This window comes from Oryx dammah, unplaced genomic scaffold (assembly GCF_014754425.2).
Source record: "Oryx dammah isolate SB20612 unplaced genomic scaffold, SCBI_Odam_1.1 HiC_scaffold_17, whole genome shotgun sequence".
NCBI lineage: Eukaryota > Metazoa > Chordata > Mammalia > Artiodactyla > Bovidae > Oryx > Oryx dammah.
The window spans coordinates 34,624,307-34,642,115 of record NW_024070201.1 but is presented as its reverse complement, the minus strand read 5'-3'; the positions used below and the strand labels follow the sequence as shown (position 1 = coordinate 34,642,115).

General features: G+C 37.2%; 1 protein-coding gene across 1 annotated transcript in view; it reads right to left on the bottom strand.

The window, feature by feature from the left end:
• The window catches only part of PIK3C2A (phosphatidylinositol-4-phosphate 3-kinase catalytic subunit type 2 alpha), a 108,241-nt gene that overhangs the window by 35,497 nt on the left and 54,935 nt on the right, over positions 1–17,809 (bottom strand). The window contains exons 5-12 of the mRNA XM_040258259.1: positions 17,259–17,379; positions 16,528–16,639; positions 15,275–15,354; positions 15,079–15,142; positions 4,647–4,790; positions 3,263–3,311; positions 2,972–3,182; positions 418–540 (exon numbers count right to left, since the gene is read on the bottom strand). Of these exons, the coding sequence (XP_040114193.1) occupies positions 418–540; positions 2,972–3,182; positions 3,263–3,311; positions 4,647–4,790; positions 15,079–15,142; positions 15,275–15,354; positions 16,528–16,639; positions 17,259–17,379 (904 nt within the window). The remainder of the gene's footprint in view (positions 1–417; positions 541–2,971; positions 3,183–3,262; positions 3,312–4,646; positions 4,791–15,078; positions 15,143–15,274; positions 15,355–16,527; positions 16,640–17,258; positions 17,380–17,809) is intronic.

Sequence of the window (17,809 nt, the reverse complement as noted above, 5' to 3'; positions counted from 1 at the left end):
ATAATATTTTTAAAATATTAAGTTCAAAATATCATCTTGTACATGGATTGAAGATAATTTTTAAAATCTGTTAACCAAGAACCAGGCTTCCTAAATACATTGTTACAGAATAAATACTAAACTAAAGCAATATTATAAAACACCAGAATTACACATGACTTTAACTCAACAAAGGCTAGGAAGAATTGATGACATGGTTCTGTAATTTAACAATATGAATATTCAAGAGTATTTCATATTTTGAATGAGACCTTCAGTCCATTCTATAAAATTGTATCTAGAAGAATCTAAGGTTATCAGTAAGAATTTAATTAATTTTAATGGAAATTGTAATTAAAAATGAAAGCTGGAAGCATATATGGAAAAAGGTAAAGAACAGGACATACTGAAAGAATAAAAAGCCAAAATCTCACTTACAGTTCATCCCATTTAATAAGATAGAAGAAATTCTTGTAGGTGCCAACCTTCTTTGATTGAATAGGTTTAAAAAGATCCTTTCCATTGTAAGTCAGGGAACATACCAAGTAATATTTTTCATAACTGAGAAAATAAAAGCATTTAATTTAATTTTTATTTGACAACACAAATGAGTTAACTAACCAAATATATATATATATCCTTAGCCATTCTTCCCTAAGTGACTATTATCTGAAATAATTTGGTTACTGTATCAGCGAATTTTGGGAAAAACATCTAAAATTTAACTATTGCAAATCCTACAAAAACAGAGGCAGAGCAGAGGGAATACAGAAGGGAACATATATTCCCAGGTGTCAGTCTAAAGGAGCTATATTGATACCAACTGGAGAATTTATCTCAATTTGGTAGTAGTTAGTTACCAGCATTAAATTTTAGTTAAATGACACTGAATAATTCCTCATTTCTAGGTATATTCATTCTAGAAAGTAACAATATAAGCATTTATGTTCCCTAGGTGCCATTTTCCTTTGGTGAGCCACTGAAGTAAAGTCAGTTTATGATATTAATGGTGCATGGGCCTGAGCTGCACTGAGCTGATCTTCCTGATTAGGAGGGTTCCATCCATGTGGAGAAGGAAATGGCAACCCACTCCAGTATTCTTGCCTGGAGAATCCCAGGGACAGAGAAGCCTGGTGGGCTGCCGTCTGTGGGGTCGCACAGAGCTGGACAACTGACGCGACTTAGCTGCAGCAGCACCATCCATGGGGACAGATGCTACTGTAATCTTTCATGGAAAGCAATGATTTAGTCCCTAACTGCCACAATTACTGAGCTGGGTAATATACAGTCAGGCAATCTTGTAGGGAGTTTCGGGTTGAATAAAACTGTATTCTACTAGTATTCTAACTTACTTACTGCTAGTATTCTAACTTAAACATTTTGTTCGTCCATTTTGTTCATACAATCTGTTTATCATTCAAAATATATTTCAAATCTAATCTCACTAGTTCACGTAGCTATTTGATTGCTTTTTTCAACCTCTTTTAAAATCAGCATTGTATTGGGAGTTCCCTGGTGGCCTAGTAGTTTCAAATACAGGCTTTCATTACTACTGCCTGGGTTCAATCCCTGGTCTGGGAACTGAGATCCCAAAAGCTGTACAGCACAGGGGGAAAAAAACATTCATTTTAATTATCACTGCATTGTCTTCTGCTGAGTATTTGTTCTCATTAGTGTCCCTAAATTTGTGTATATACATTTTTTTGTATGAAGAATATGGATAATATTATCCCTGTAACTATTTAAAAGAATGAAATACCTTAAGATAGCAATAGTACCCATCAAAATGCAAGTTCCAAGAGGGCAAAGATTTTTTGCTGCCTTTTTAACTGCTGAGTCCCTAGTACTAAGAACACTGCCCACAGATGGTGTTCAGTATTTACTGAATGAATTAATATACCACTTTCAAGTCATTATATTATATAGTATCTAATGTTCAGTTTATGTTCTAAAGCAGAATTTACATTTGGTATCTCATAACTAGGCTGGTAGTAGTTAGCAGTAGTAGTCATGTATGGATGTGAGAATTGGACCATAAAGGCTAAGTGCTGAAGAATTGATGCCTTTGAATTGTGGTGCCAGAGAAGACTCTTGAGGGTCCCTTGGACAGCAAGGAGATCAAACCAGTCAATCCTAAAGGAAATTAACCCTGAATATTCATTGGAAGGACTGATGTTGAAGCTGAAGCTCCAATATTTTGGCTACCGGGTGCAAAGAACTGACTCACTGGAAAAAACCCTGATGTTGGCAAAGACTGAAGGCAAAAGGAGAAGAGAGCAGCAGAGGATGAGATGGTTAGATAGTGTCATTGACTCAATGGACATGAATCTAAGAAAACTCCAGGAGATACTGAAGGATAGGAAGCCTAACATGCTGCAGTCCATGCGGTCGAAAAGAGTCAGAGATGACTTAGCAACTGAACAACAGCAACAACTTGGCTTTATTTTACAGCATTAAACTATTATAAAAATTATTTCATTAAATATATTCAATTTGGACTTTTCAGTTTATACTAGTCATTTCCAGATAAGCTGAAGGTGGCAAACTTTTTGTTATTGACAAAAAAAAAACAAAAAAACAACCACATATTAAAAATTCAGCAAAAGAAATATGCCCTTGTAGACTTCAAAGTCTAACAAGAATAAACTGTAAAAACTACTAAAGAGGAAAAATAAATGTGCTAAAAAAGTCTAGTCCCACTACCCTGGTTCTAAAGGCAAACCAGAAACAGCAGTCATAAATTAACTAATTTATTAATATTTGCCCTTGTTAATTTAAACATATTTTCCTGCTTTTTCTGCATGTAGTGGGAGTGATAGTAATATTTACTAACAGCATCAAACATCTCTGTAATTCTTAGGAAAAACACACAGGTATTTGGTGGATCGAGTATCCATTTAAAGACCAAGGTAACAGTGGATACTGATGTTTTACAAGGTTATATTAGCCTCCAGGTAAAGTTGTACACATCTTCTTCTAAATAGCTACTTACTTTGATACCCAGTTACTTGGAATACCATGTGCAGCAAAAATTGTAAACTGGAGCTGTTCTGTTGTAGTCCATGCTTCCTTAATGTTCCTGTTACTTTGGGCACAATCTACAGAACCTCTACCAGAATTTGCATGGAGTCTGAGAAGATCATAAATTGCTGCAGTTAACTGGTCCATGCTTACTTGAAAAGGATTTTCAGGATTCAGTGAGCCTAGATTTAAAGAAATTGTTAATATAATTCTCTGCAAAAGCAATAATTACTCCTAAAATTTAAGGAACTTAAATACATACCCCTACTTGAACTCCTGTTAATGTCTCCTCCTCCAGACAGTGAAGTCGCCTGCTTACACACATACAAATTAGTCAGAAAATCACCCGTGATGGAATATAAAATGTTTACTTTTAATTTCAATACACTTATTAAACTCTATACCAAAGAAATCCTTCACTGGAGAAACTTCCCAAGTGTCTGAAGAATTAATAAAACAATAAAAAAGAATGCAAAAAGAAAGTGAATGCCCCAAACCAAATAAAAAGATACTTTCAATATCAAGAAAATCATGCAATAAATGAAAAGTACTGCAAAATAAACTCAGCAAAATCTGCCTCATCAAACCAATTTTTTGGTAATTAATATTTGAAACTCAAATGTGGTAAATATATTAATACAGTATTTTATTTTCATTACTTGCTCTACGATTAGTGTAAGTATATCCTTAAAGAAACTGGAAATATTACCATTTAGTGTCTCAAAAAAGCTCTTATAATTATTTGAACTGAGTTTGTCTCCTATTCTCTGCTCATTTACCCAGCAAATGAATATAATGAATAGAAGCCTCAGACAGCATTAGGACCATGGCATTTTATCACCTCCAAATGATTCCAGATGTTTTTTTACTTTCTAAAAGACAAGCACATAATAAGAACAAACTAACAAAACACGAGAGACTCATATTTCTGTATACCATATGGATAGGGTCTTTGAGACAATAAATGGATTGAGCTATTTCCCAGACATTTGTTGAAGAACATACCATCAACATAACTTTTCCTTTCTTGAAATTTCTCATGTCTTGTGATCCTTCTTTCATCCTTCCAATCAGAGCTATGAACATCCCTCTGAACAGTTAATTAAATCCCCGTGGAAAATACCACACGGAGGACTTTTACTAAATGCAACAGTATGATATCAAGTGAGGGCTCCTAATCTGGTTGCTTCTGAGGCTATTTAAGTCACTATTACTGAGACTTCTGGGTATTTCCAATAGGAAGGAGGTTTACTCCAAAGCAGAACATCTCCATTGACAACCATGGACATTTTCATCCAGAGGGAGAAATGTTAGCTATTAATATCCAGCTCCTTCAAGGGCAGTATTAACTTAAAATCTTTGACCAACTCATTTTTGCCAGAGTTTCTCCTCTACACACAAAAAGTTCAGCTGGATATCCATTTATTCAATGTCAACTCTCACAAAGTTCTTCAAGGCTGTCCATCTCCTCTTGGAAATTCCCTCACCTTACCAAATAAGTGACCAAATCAGCTCGAAAGGAAAAGCTAGAGGTAAAATGGTAACATTCTGTCTAGCAGAAGCAGAAATCTCCCAGTTTCAATGGCAGACGCTCACTTATGTACATATCTGCATGTGATAAAATGCTAACTGCTAAAAATACTCACTTCAGCACTTCTACTCCTTGGAAGACTTACTGCTCTCTTCAGCTTCTTTACCGACTCCGTAATGGCAAGAGTCTCCACACCATCTAAAGCACCACAAATTTTTCTTACAGCTTTAATTACTTGATCTACTGCTCTGTGCTGATTCTTTAAAAATAAAAAGTAAAATAAACATAAGTATGTGGAATTTTAAGGATCAATTTTAGGGATGAGGGAAAAAGCAAACATTTTAGATGTGCCTAAGAACAGGTATCCTTTACGTTTTTATGATGAAAAAGAAAAGAAACAAGATAGCTTTTCAATTACATAATTAACTTTGTTTTCACCACCTGCCCCCACCAGGGATCCCACACCCTTGCAGTGGAAGCACTGAGTCTTAACCACTGAACTGTCAGGGAAGTGGCAATTACATATTTTACTTTGAAGTAGGAAAAAGCAGGCCTGGTTAATTTTCACTTTGCTTGATACAATTGTTCACATGTAAATCCCTTTTAATTTCTCATTAGGATCAGAAGTGAAAGCAATAAATTACTAACAAATTCTGAAATCATTAAAAAACTTGAGTCATCTTTTTAATTTTCATTTGGGAATAATTTCCACACTAAAAACAGTTCTCACTCTCCTGCGAAATTTTGGTATCAAAAACCAGAGACCAAAAAAAAAAAAAAAACCCCACACAGAGACCAATTAATTTGTGGCCAATCTCTAATGAGATTAGAGTTACTAAAAGTTACTAAAAGATCACAGTTACTAAAAGTGAGTCAACTTTTCAGCAACATTTAAATCTATACAACATTCACTTTCTAAGTTTTATCTGATGAAAACACTTGTGAGCACAATCCTTCCTTACTATTCAACCACAGTCCATTTTACCGTGAATCAAAAGTACTATTATACATGTACAAATATATTATAAAATAATTTACATGATGAGGATGATTTAAAAATCCTTCTCCACTACCCCATCATTGTTTTAGAGTATATCTCATTAAGAAACATTTTTATATAATGAATTAATTCATAAAATATTTATGCCAAACTTAAATGCCAAGTACTGCTAGAAAGGACTGAAACTCAGTACTGTACAATCCCTTAAAAATTTAAAATTTTCCAGCTTCGGGGTTTGGCTACACCAAATGTTCTCTTTGTGTGCATGCTTAAATGAAACCGCCTCATTTTCTCAAATACCTAATTACCTTGCAGTCCTCAGATCCTGAAGGCTTCCGTGTGTTTCTGCTTTCTTTTATTCTTCCACTTTCATGCAAAAACCTCTGAGGCTCATGTCATTCTCTTATACTATTCTCCATCATTTTTATGTGGCAGTTATCAATTTATTGTGCACCAATTCCAAATCTACCCTTTGCTCTACTTTGTAATTCTAGAACTAGACCTTATAAACAATCCTTACCAGCCAGCACAATGTTAGGTGTTATGACTAGAGAGCAGTGAAAGGACACTCAAAGGCAAGAGCAGCAGGAAGATATTTTCATCAGGGTTCCAGTCCTCCATTTTAAAATTCAGTATGGAAGCCCAGTGGTCCTCAAAGATCAGCTCCAGCTGCACCCTCAGGCCACACTCTTCCCATCTGAGGCACTAACAAGCTTCTTTGCCATAGGCAACACAGCCATACCCACTTCAAAGAGGCTGAATTTCAGCCTGGGGTTGGGGAAGAGGCTCTATCATAAATCCTCAAAGTTCCTTCACTATCCACTGTTTCTCAACCTGTACTTGATGACTGCTTCATTGCATCTGGCACCTGTTACTTCTGGACCTCTTAGAGCAAGGCTGGCACTGTTTTAAGACCTGAGAGCAAATGTTTTAGGTTTTGTAGGCCAAACAGTCTGTCACAATTCAACTCTGCATGAAAACAGACATAGGTAATATATAAATTGAGGCTGTGGTGGCTCAGACTGTAAAACATCTGCCTATAATACGGGAGACCTGGGTTCAATCCCTGGGTCGGAAAGATCTCCTGGAGAAGGAAATGGCAACTCACTCCAGTATTCTTGCCTGGAAAATCCCATGGACTCCTCAGTCCATGGGGTTGCAAAGAGTCGGACACAACTGAGCAACTTCACTTTCACTTTCTAATATATAAATTAATGAGCATGGCTGTGTTCCAATAAAACTTTATTTACAAAACTGGGTTAATGGCCAGATTTGGCATTAATATGCAACTCCTGCTTTAGCCCTCTTTTATCCCTTATAGTAAATAACTACCTTTTATTAATTAACAATTCTTTAAGTTTCCCTTTTCAAAAACCTACTATAGTTTCTGTTGCCTGACTTAGCCCATGACTGACTGATCTGCCTTGCTACTGGCATGTAGTTATTTCCTCTACTATCTGCCTTATTTTTGCTCTGGACATTTATCTGACTTTCTATCCTGTACCCTAAAAGAAGCCTCAGTTAACTGTCCATGTGGCAAATTCACAACATTTTCAACCCTCAAACTGTATGCCCTATCAGAATCTTAACAATAGTATCATATTCTGATCACAGTCTTCTTTGCTTCCAGCCCACACACTCTCATTCTGACTAAATCTATTCTCCGAGCTCAGAGACTTCTCTACTTTTTCTACCAGGCAGCATCTACATCTACAGAATAGCTCACAAACCTAAAGATCCAATTATCTTAGATTTCAGCAGGCATCTGCATGCCACTTAACATTCCTTTTACAAGCCCTTGATCAGCTTTATTTCCTATTTCCCTTAGAGTATGAAGCTAAACCATTATTCCTTACCTCAAAACATTTAGCTTCATTTTAGTGAACTAAATTAACATCTTATCCCTAGAAAACTAAGACCAGGAGGAATCAAAACTTTTGCAACTTCCTGATCTCTTCCATAAGCCTGCCTAAAGAGAAATTAAAACATACATCTACACAGACTTACACATGAATGTTTATAGCAGCATTATTCATAATAATCAAAAACTGCAAATAGGGGCTTCCCTGGTAGTACAGTGGATAAGAATCTGCCTGCCAATGCAGGGTACACGGGTTCATCTGCCTGGTCCAGGAAGACTCCATATGCCGCAGAGCAACTAAGCCAGTGTGCCACAGCTACTGAAGCCGATGTGCTTCGATCCTGTACCCAGAACAAGAGCAGCCACTGCAGTGAGAGGCCCAAGCACCAGAACTAGACAGTAGCCCCCACTCACCACAACTAGAGAAAGCCCAAGCAAAGCAGCCAAAAATTAAACAGTTTTAAAAAATAAAAGCAAAAAGTAGTTAAAAATGTCAGTTACTGGGTGACTAGATAAATAAAACATGGTATAGCCAAACAACAGAAGGATTCAGCAATAAAACAAAACAAAACAAAACAATGGATACACATTACACAAACAAAGCTTAAGACAGTATGGTAGATATAAAACAGTTAGCTAGTGGGAAGCTGCTGTATAACACAGGGAGTTTGGCTCAGTGCTCCGTGATGACCTAGATGGGTAGGATAGAAAGGGGAAGGAGGCTCCTGAGGAAGAGGATACATGTACACTTTCAGCTGATTGACACTGTTGTACAGCAGAAACTAACACAACATTATAAAGCAATTATCCTCCAATTTAAAAAAAGCACTATGATATGTAAAAGAAATCAGATATAAAGGATTACACAGGGTATGATTCCATTTACAGGAAATCTCCATTAAAGGCAAATCTATTGAGATAGGAACCAGATTAGTAGTTGTCTCGGGCTGAGGATGGGAATGGGAGAAATGAGTGGAAAGTAGCACATGAAAACTTATGTTCTAAAACTCCACTGTAATGACAATTATACAACTCTATCTTGAGAGTCCCTCGGACTGCAAGGAGGTCCAACCAGTCCATCCTAAAGGAGATCAGTCCTGGGTGTTCATTGGAAGGACTGATGCTAAAGCTGAAACCCCAATATTTGGCCACCTCATGTGAAGAGTTAACTCATTGGAAAAGACCCTGATGCTTGGAGGGATTGGGGGGAGGAGGTGAAGGGGACGACAGAGGATGAGATGGTTGGATGGCATCACCAACTCGATGGACGTGAGTTTGAGTGAACTCCGGCAGTTGGTGATGCAGGGAGGCCTGGCGTGCTGCGATTCGTGGGGTTGCAAAGAGTCGGACACAACTGAGCGACTGAACTGAACTGAACTGATTCATCTGCTAAAATAATCATTGAATTGTACACATTAAATGGATAAATTTTATGATCCATAAATTGTATCTCAATAAAGCAATATAAAATATGGGGAATAGATATGATAGAGAGTTGCTATTTCCAATTAGATGGTGAGTGAAGAGCTCTCTGATTAGACATCAGAGCACAGACCCAAAGGAACTGAAAAAATAAGTTAACCAAGTATCTGGAGAAATAGTATTAAAAGAAGAAGGAACAAGTACAAAGGTCCCAGTTGGGAAGCATACCTGCAGGTCAACTAGAACAAAGGAAGAAAGGGGGTAGAAGGGACTTTCCCGGTGGTCCAGCGGCTAAGACATCATGCTCCAAAGCAGGGATGCATGGGGTGTAGGTTCACTTCCTGCTAGGGAACTAGATCCTGCTTGCCTCAACTAAAAAACATGCAATATGCTGCAACTAAGATCTGGTGCTGCCAAATAAATAAAATATATTAAAAAAAAAAAAAAAAACACTATTTAGGGTATTCCCCAGGTGATGCAGGTTTGATCCCTCGGTTGGGAAGATCCCCTGGAGGAGGAAATGGCAACCCTACTCCAGTTTAAAAAAGAAAAAGGAAAAGAAAACACACACACACATTTAAAGAAAGGGGTAGGAAGCCATCAGAGAGCTCAGAACGTGTGAAGTGAAGTGAAGTGAAGTGAAGTGAAGTCACTCAGTCGTGTCCAACTCTTTGCGACCCCATGGACTGTAGCCTACCAGGCTCCTCTGTCCCTGGGAGTCTCCAGGCAGGAATACTGGAGTGGGTTGCCATTTCCTTCTCCAGGAGATCTTCCCAACCCAGGGATCGAACCTGGGTCTTTACCATCTGAGCCACCCTGAAATCATAATTAAGATTTAAATTTCACTGAGATGGTAAACAGGATATTAAACAAAATAGTGGCATGATTTAATATTCTTAAGGGTTTATAAATTTGATTAATCTTTTCAAACAACCATTTTTTGGCTTTGATTTTCTCTCATTTTACATTTGCTTTCTGTGCTTATATTCATTTTTAAAAATAATTTTTTTATTTTGGAACAATTTTAGATTTACAAGAATAGTAGAGAGAGTTCTCATTCAACATTAAAGGAAACTGGTTAAGTAACTTCTTATATAACCATGTTAAATTTGTCAAAAGGAAGACATTAACACTCACTACATTATTATTACCTAAACTGCAGACTTTATTCAGATTTTACCAATGTTTCCAAATGTATTTCTCCTCTTCCATGATACAATCCAGGATACCACACTGCATTTAGTGATTTGTTTTTAAAATATAATTTTGATTGCCTATTGAAGACAGGCTACAGAAGGACAGGCAGAAGTTGGAAGACCAGCAGGCAATGGCTGTTAACTCTTGTGGTTGACTAGGAGTATAGCTCTGGTAGTGGAGAGCTGTCACATTCTAAATGTATTTCTGAGGTAAAGTTGACAGAAATGGAACTGTGAGATGTGAGTGAGATGTGAAATATCTTTTTCTTGGGAAATCAAAAATGACTCCAAAGTTTTGGCGTGAGCAAATGGAAGGACAGAGTGGCCATTTTATTAAGAAGGGGAAGACTGATGAATAGATATAAAGGGTAGCATAAAAACATGGTTTTATACATCTTAAAGTTGAGATGTTAGACATTTATATAAAAAGTTAAGTATCAGACATCTGAATCGGAAGTGATGATCAACCTAGGTAGGGTGTTTAAGTGTTAGTTGCTCAGTTGTGTCCGACTCTTTGCGACCCCGTGGACTGTAGCCCACCAGGCCCCTCTGTCCATGGGATTCTCCAGCCGAGAGTACTGGAGAGGGTAGACGGTCCTTCCTCCAGGGGATCTTCCCAACCCAGGGATCAAGCCCAGGTCTCCTGCATTCTCGGTGGATTCTTTACATCTGAGCCACTAGGGAAGCTCCTAGGGTAATCCTGAAAGATGATGTTATGAGAGTGCTGCACTCAATATGCCAGCAAATTTGGAAAACTCAGCAGTGGCCACAGGACTGGAAAAGGTCAGTTTTCATTCCAATCCCAAAGAAAGGCAATGCCAAAGAATGCTCAAACTACTGCACAATTGCACTCATCTCACATGCTAGTAAAGTAATGCTCAAAATTCTCCAAGCCAGGCATCCGTAATACGTGACCCATGAACTTCCACATATTTAAGCTGGTTTTAGAAAAGGCAGAGGAACTAGAGATCAAATTGCTAACATCCACTGGATCACAGAAAAAGCAAGAGAGTTCCAGAAAAACATCTATTTCTGCTTTACTGACTATGCTAAAGCCTTTGACTGTGTGGATCACAATAAACTGTGGAAAATTCTCAAAGAGATGGGAATACTAGACCACCTGACCTGCCTCTTGAGAAACCTATATGCAGGTCAGGAAGCAACAGTTAGAACTGGACATGGAACAACAGACTGGTTCCAAATAGGAAAAGGAGTATGTCAAGTCTGTATATTGTCACCCTGCTTATTTAACTTGCATACAGACTACATCATGAGAAACACTGGGCTGGAAGAAGCACAAGCTGGAATCAAGATTGCCGGGAGAAATATCAATAACCTCAGATATGCAGATGACACCACCCTTATGGCAGAAAGTGAAGAGGAACTAAAAAGCCTCTTGATGAAAGTGAAACAGGAGAGTAGAAAAGTTGGCTTAAAGCTCAACATTCAGAAAACTAAGATCATGGCATCTAGTCCCATCACTTCCTGGGAAACAGATAAGGAAACAGTGGAAACAGTGTCAGACTTTATTTTGGGGCTCCAAAATCACTGCAGATGGTGACTGCAGCCATGAAATTAAAAGACGCTTACTCCTTGGAAGAAAAGTTATGACCAACCTAGATAGCATATTCAACAAAGGTCCATCAAGACTATGGTTTTTCCAGTAGTCATGTATGGATGTGAGAGTTGGACTGTGAAGAAAGCTGAGTGCTGAAGAATTGATGCTTTTGAACTGTGGTGTTGGAGAAGACTCTTGAGAGTCCCTTGGACTGCAAGGAGGTCCAACCAGTCCATCCTAAAGGAGATCAGTTCTGGGTGTTCACTGGAAGGACTGATGCTAAAGCTGAAACTTCAATACTTTGGCCACCTCATGTGAAGAGTTGACTCATTAGAAAAGACTCTGATGCTGGGAGGGATTGGGGGCAGGAGGAGAAGGGGAGGACAGAGGATGAGATGGCTGGATGGCATCACCGACTCAATGAACATGAGTTTGGGTAAACTCTGGGAGTTGGTTATGGACAGGGAGGCCTGGCATGCAGCAATTCATGGGGTGGCAAAGAGTCAGACATGACTGAGGGACTGAACTGACAGAACTGAGGTGGATTCTTTCTGTCTGAGCCACCAGGGAAGCCTAAAAAGATCACCTACAGATTAAAAAATATCACCTACAGTGGGAATACAGAGAGAAGAAAAGAGGTCCTAGAACTGAGAGCCCCAGGCATTCTAATGATTAGAGGTCAGGAAGATAAGGAGATCACAAAGCCACAAGTATGAGTGAAAACAGAGCAGACACTGGAAGTAGGAGAACCAAGAATGTGATATCCCAGAAGCCATATGAGTATTTCAAGAAGGAAGAAACAATCAACTCTATACTATAGAAAAGTAGAGAAAAAGACAGATTAGGAACTCATTACTGGAACCGTGACCCTTGAAGTCCTTGATGATCTTAAGTGCAGTTTCAGAGAACTGTTGAGAATGAAAGCTTGATTGGAGTGGGTACACAAGAAAATGAGAAGAGAGGAAGTGTAAGGAGAAAAAACAGATTAACTTTCAAGAAGTTTGCTAAGTTGAGTGACTGCTACAGAGGAATATGGACTTCTTGTTTTCTTCTAAGATGGAAGATACACCCATGGCTCTGTCCTTAAACTTCTTTTGCTCTACCCGCAATGGTTTTCTTGGTGATCTTATCCAGTTTTCAGTTCAGTTCAGTCGCTCAGTCGTGTCCAACTCTTTGCGATCCCATGAATCACAGCACGCCAGGCCTCCCTGTTCATCATCATCTCCTGGAGTTCACTCAAACTCACGTCCATCGAGTCAGTGATGCCATCCAGCCGTCTCATCCTCTGTCGTCCCCTTTTCCTCCTGTCCCCAATCCCTCCCAGCATCCAGTTTTAGGGCTGCAAAATATTTATATTCTGATGATTCCCCAGTTTATTATCGCCAGCCTGGATCTCCTACATTAAATTCCAGATTCATAGCCATCTATCTATTCAATATCACTATTTGGATGAATAACAGTCATCTCAAACACAGTGTCCAAACCGAGTTCAGATCTTCCCCATAAACCTGCTCTCTCAGTTTTCTACCTCTCACTAAAGGCAACTCCAAACTTCCAAAATGCCCAGGTAGAAAATACTGAAGTTATGCATCTGTCTCTCTCATGTTCTACATCCAATCTATTTGTAAATCTTCTAAGCATTAACTTTTCATCACTTTTACTACTATCACTCTGGTCTAAGCCATCATTCTCTCTCCTCACTGATTTGGTTCTACTCTTGCTCCTCTGCTCATTCTAGTCTAGCCTGGCAGACCTTCTATATACCAGGCATACCCCTTCCCCAGATAACCAGGTAGCTTCTTCCTCTCTTCTCTGGTAATTTACTCAAATTCGTTTTCTCAATGAGCCCTTCTCTGATTATCTTATTTGAAATTGCAACATTACCCTCCCCCTTTATCTTTCTCTAACAGCACTTACCACCTGATATATACCTTGCCAGTTTATTACTAAACTTTTGTTTCCTCTAACTAGAATGTAAATTCTCTAAAGGGCAAGGATTACAGTTTCTTTTGTCCACTGTTATATGCTCAACACCTACAACAGTGACTTGAGAGAGAATTCAGTAAATATCTATTAAATAAATTGACCTAATTATATACTGATAAAAAATATTTACTAGTAGCTAGAAATCTGGAAGTCATCCTACACTATTTCTTCTTCACTTATATCTCATTACCTATCAAAATCTAACCAATTTTATCTCCTAAATATCGTTAATCAGTCCCTTCTCTTTACTGTCACCATACTCATTATATATTACCTGCTGTTGTTGTTTAGTCACTAAGTCATGTCCAACTCTTTCATGACCCCATGGACTACAGCCTACCGGGCTCCTCTGTCCATAGGATGTCTCAAGCAAGAATACTAGAGTGGGTTGCCATTTCCTTCTCCACCGGATCTTCCTGACCCAGGGACTGAATCGACATCTCCTGCATTGGCAGGTGGACTCTTTACCACTGAGCCACCAGGGAAGCCTGTCTTTTACCTAGATCTATAAAAAGTCTTGCCTAAGTAGTCTCCCTGAGACCAATCCTGGCAACCCTAAATTTAACTTCGTTTAGGCAGAGGGATTTCAAAGTTCAAGATTACACAAGTCAACCACTCTACCCTACTCCACTTCCTACCCTCAGCTTACAACACCTTAAATAACACCTTAAATGATTACAGAAGGGGTCAGCAAACATCTCCTATAAAATGAAAATAGTAACTTGTTTAGGCTTTGCAGGGCATATGGTCTCTGTCCCAACTACTCAACTTTAGTATTAGAGCACAGATGCAGTCATAGAAAACATGTAAACAAATGGATGTGGCTGTGCCCCGCCAAATTTTTCTTTACAAGAATTGGAAGTAGACTGTACACAGCCCCCTGATCTGGAGAATAAAGTAAAACATAATATGGATTACAGGGTGGTAATTTATATTGGCCTATCGCCAATGTCATCTTTCAATCTTCACTTCATACTCTGTATTAGATAAGTGCTTATACTTCCCCGTATGTTTCACACCTATATACTTTTGTTCACATGCCTTTTCCAACTATCTTCTAGCTAACTCATACCATTTAAGACTTGGCAACATCCTTTCTTAGAGGCCTCTTCCTTGAACTCTCAAGTTGACTGGAAAAGTGCCCTTGTTTGATCTCTCAAAAAACCTCAATGCATACCCCTATTCTACATTTACTATACTGAAATTCTATTTAAGTCTCTGTTTAAGTTCCTGGTAGGTGGGGCTCAGGTCATTCATTTTCATAACCCCAGCATCTAGCAAGCGTTCAATAAATGCTTTTTGAATTGAACTGAAGGTTCCTCCTAGTAATAAAGCTGAAGTAACCCAAGTACTAAATTTCTATTAATATGTTGGATCAGAAAACAAGTTCTCAAATAGCAACATCAAGAAAATAGTTTAAATAGTCCTTCTAAAATATTTAATCCAATTTCAACACTAGTATTTAAGAGAATACAGAGAAAAGAATCTTTAAACCATCATGCCAAAATATGAATTAGAACTTACTTCAATTTGAAAAGCCAACTCCACTTGATTGTGATACAAATCTAAAAGTTCTTCAACAGGATGTCTAAAATGAAGAACAGTTATTGTGGCTGAAAGATACTATATACAAGAATGATTGTTTTATTTACCAAAATAAATGCATTCACATCCAAAAGTAAAGTTTGAAAATATGAAATTAATGTTTTAGATGCCACACCTCGTCATGACTTCTTTATAAGGTTTTTCTATTTGATGCAGGTGTTTGTTTAAATCCACAGGTGTTTCATCATCTTCTGCCTAAATAACACATACAAACATTTATCAAATAATGAAATCCATTAGTCTTTCTGTTGCCAAGTTAAACAGGATTAAGCATATGATAAACTCTTGAAAAGAAAGTGATTTTTCAGAACTGAGGCTTTAAATATTTATAACTGACTCAAAAAAGTGACTGTCTTCTAAAAAACCTGTTTTTTAAGTGGAAAAAACATAAATACTTTGAAGTCTAGTTTCTGATATGTAAATTTTTTCAAAGGAAAACCACTTCTGTTCTATAGATAGAGAATGGAGAGCTAAAAACACTTTTAAAGATGGCTGACAGCCAAATGAAGGTGAGGTGGGAACCAGATGAGAAGAGATCATCTAAATTTCTGCATTATATTTTCTAATGATAATCAAATTTCCTTCTACCTCACCCTCAATAAGTGAGGTTCTAGTCTTTTCAACCATAACCCTTACTATGCAAAGTACTGAAGAACATCGCTCCTTAGGAAACTGAAAAAAAAGTTACTAATGATATGATAAAATGTACTGAATTTTGTGAAACAGTTTTCACCCAAGTGAAATAAACTCTACCTAGCATAGGAGCAAAACCAAGGAAAATAAAGAAAAGAGATAGCAGAAATGACAGATATTTTTCTTCCCCAAAGTCTACCAAATGAAGAAAGATTATCTCTCTCTACATATTAAAATTCATCAAGAAATAAAATGGCCTAAATTCTTATATTCTGTTTTGCTTTAACCTCAAAATAAAGTACTATACTTTTAGAACAGAGGATTAGTTTTCATGTGGTGAAAAATAATATATTTTCCTCAGTTTGGTGCAAATGTCAATATGTATCTTTTTCTCCCCCCAATCCATATTTAGCATTCAAAATTTTTTTTCCTCAGTTCTCCTTGACTGATGCTGATGTTTTCATTGTGCAACTTGTATAAAACTATTACAAGTCAAACTCTTATAAAACTTTGATTTTCACACATGCCTCCAGCTCTGAGTATTATGCTACCTAAACCTCCATGATTAAAAGTTGCCCCCCAGCTGCTATAAAGACTTCCGTAGGAAGTAAATACAGAGTTCCTCACTTGCAGTCAAACCCAAATCTCTTAAAGAAGGTACAAACTGCAGACTGGCTGATTAACAAAGTTATTCAGATTCAACCAAATGCAATTCAGTATAGAGTATACACTTACTGTTCGGGCCAGATTTTGACACATTGCACTGAAGGTCAAAAGTTGTAGTTTAATCTCTGTGTCCCATTTTCGACAGTTTTGAATATGTTCATGACTTCCAAGACAATGATTACTGTTAAAATATATTAGTTATTCATCAACATTATTCTCCTCAAATTAGAAATAATAAGAGAGTAAATATAAATTGTTTATGCATCAGAAATTGAAGAGGATGACAAAATAAAGATTTTTAAATCAAATAAGAGCATTTAAATAGAGGAATAATTCTACATGAGAAGAGTTAAAGCAAAGAAGAAAGAAGATGAAGACAAAGAAGGGGAAAAAACAGGGACAGAGAATTCCTGGTAGGTTCAGAAAAAGATTCATATAATATTTTCAGGCAACTAAAAGGAAATCACAGCGAAACATTGTAGCTAAAGAAATACTACATGCCACAAAAGGAAAATGGAGTTCATAATGAAGTAACTATTGCCTCTGCAGAAAGAAAAAAATTAAATTCATCTGTCAACCAATTACCCACCATTCTTCCCATCTAAGACTATCAGCTTCTTAAGGGCAAGATCATGTCAGATACTGCATATCTCAATATAAGTTAATTGACCCAACAAATCAATTCACTGGAACCCAATGTGGCTTTAGATTATAAATTTAACTTGAAAAAATTTTTTAATCTAACCCATTAAAATGAAATTTCCAAAAATATTGCTCAGTAATTAAATGAAAAAACTTACTTCTGTAGCACTTCTTCTTGACCACAAACTTTCAGAACATAGCTGCCAACATCTACTTGATTCAAGTCATCGTGTACCCAACAAAGGGCTTGCATTATAATGATTTCTACAGTAGAACTCACTGTAAAAGAGTTAGTCATTATTTTCATTTTACTCATTTAACTCTGAAGTATATACCTATTCAGACTATTTCTCACAGTCTAAAACAGTACTGTATAAGAGAAATATAATGCAGGTCACATATATAATTAAAAGTTTTCTAGTAGTCACATTGAAGAAAGTAAAAAGAAACAGAAGAAGCTAATTTCAATAATATGTTTTATTTAAACTAATATATTTAAAATGTCATTTCAATATATAGCAACTGGTATTTAAAATTTACTAATAGGATATCTTACATTCTCTTTTCAAACTAAGTCTTTGAAATCCAGTGTGTATTTTACACTTATAGAACATCTCAATTTATATTAGTCATATTTCAAGTAATCCCACATATGGCTAGTGGTTATTGTATTAGACAGGGCAAATCTAAGCTAAGAAACACACCTCTG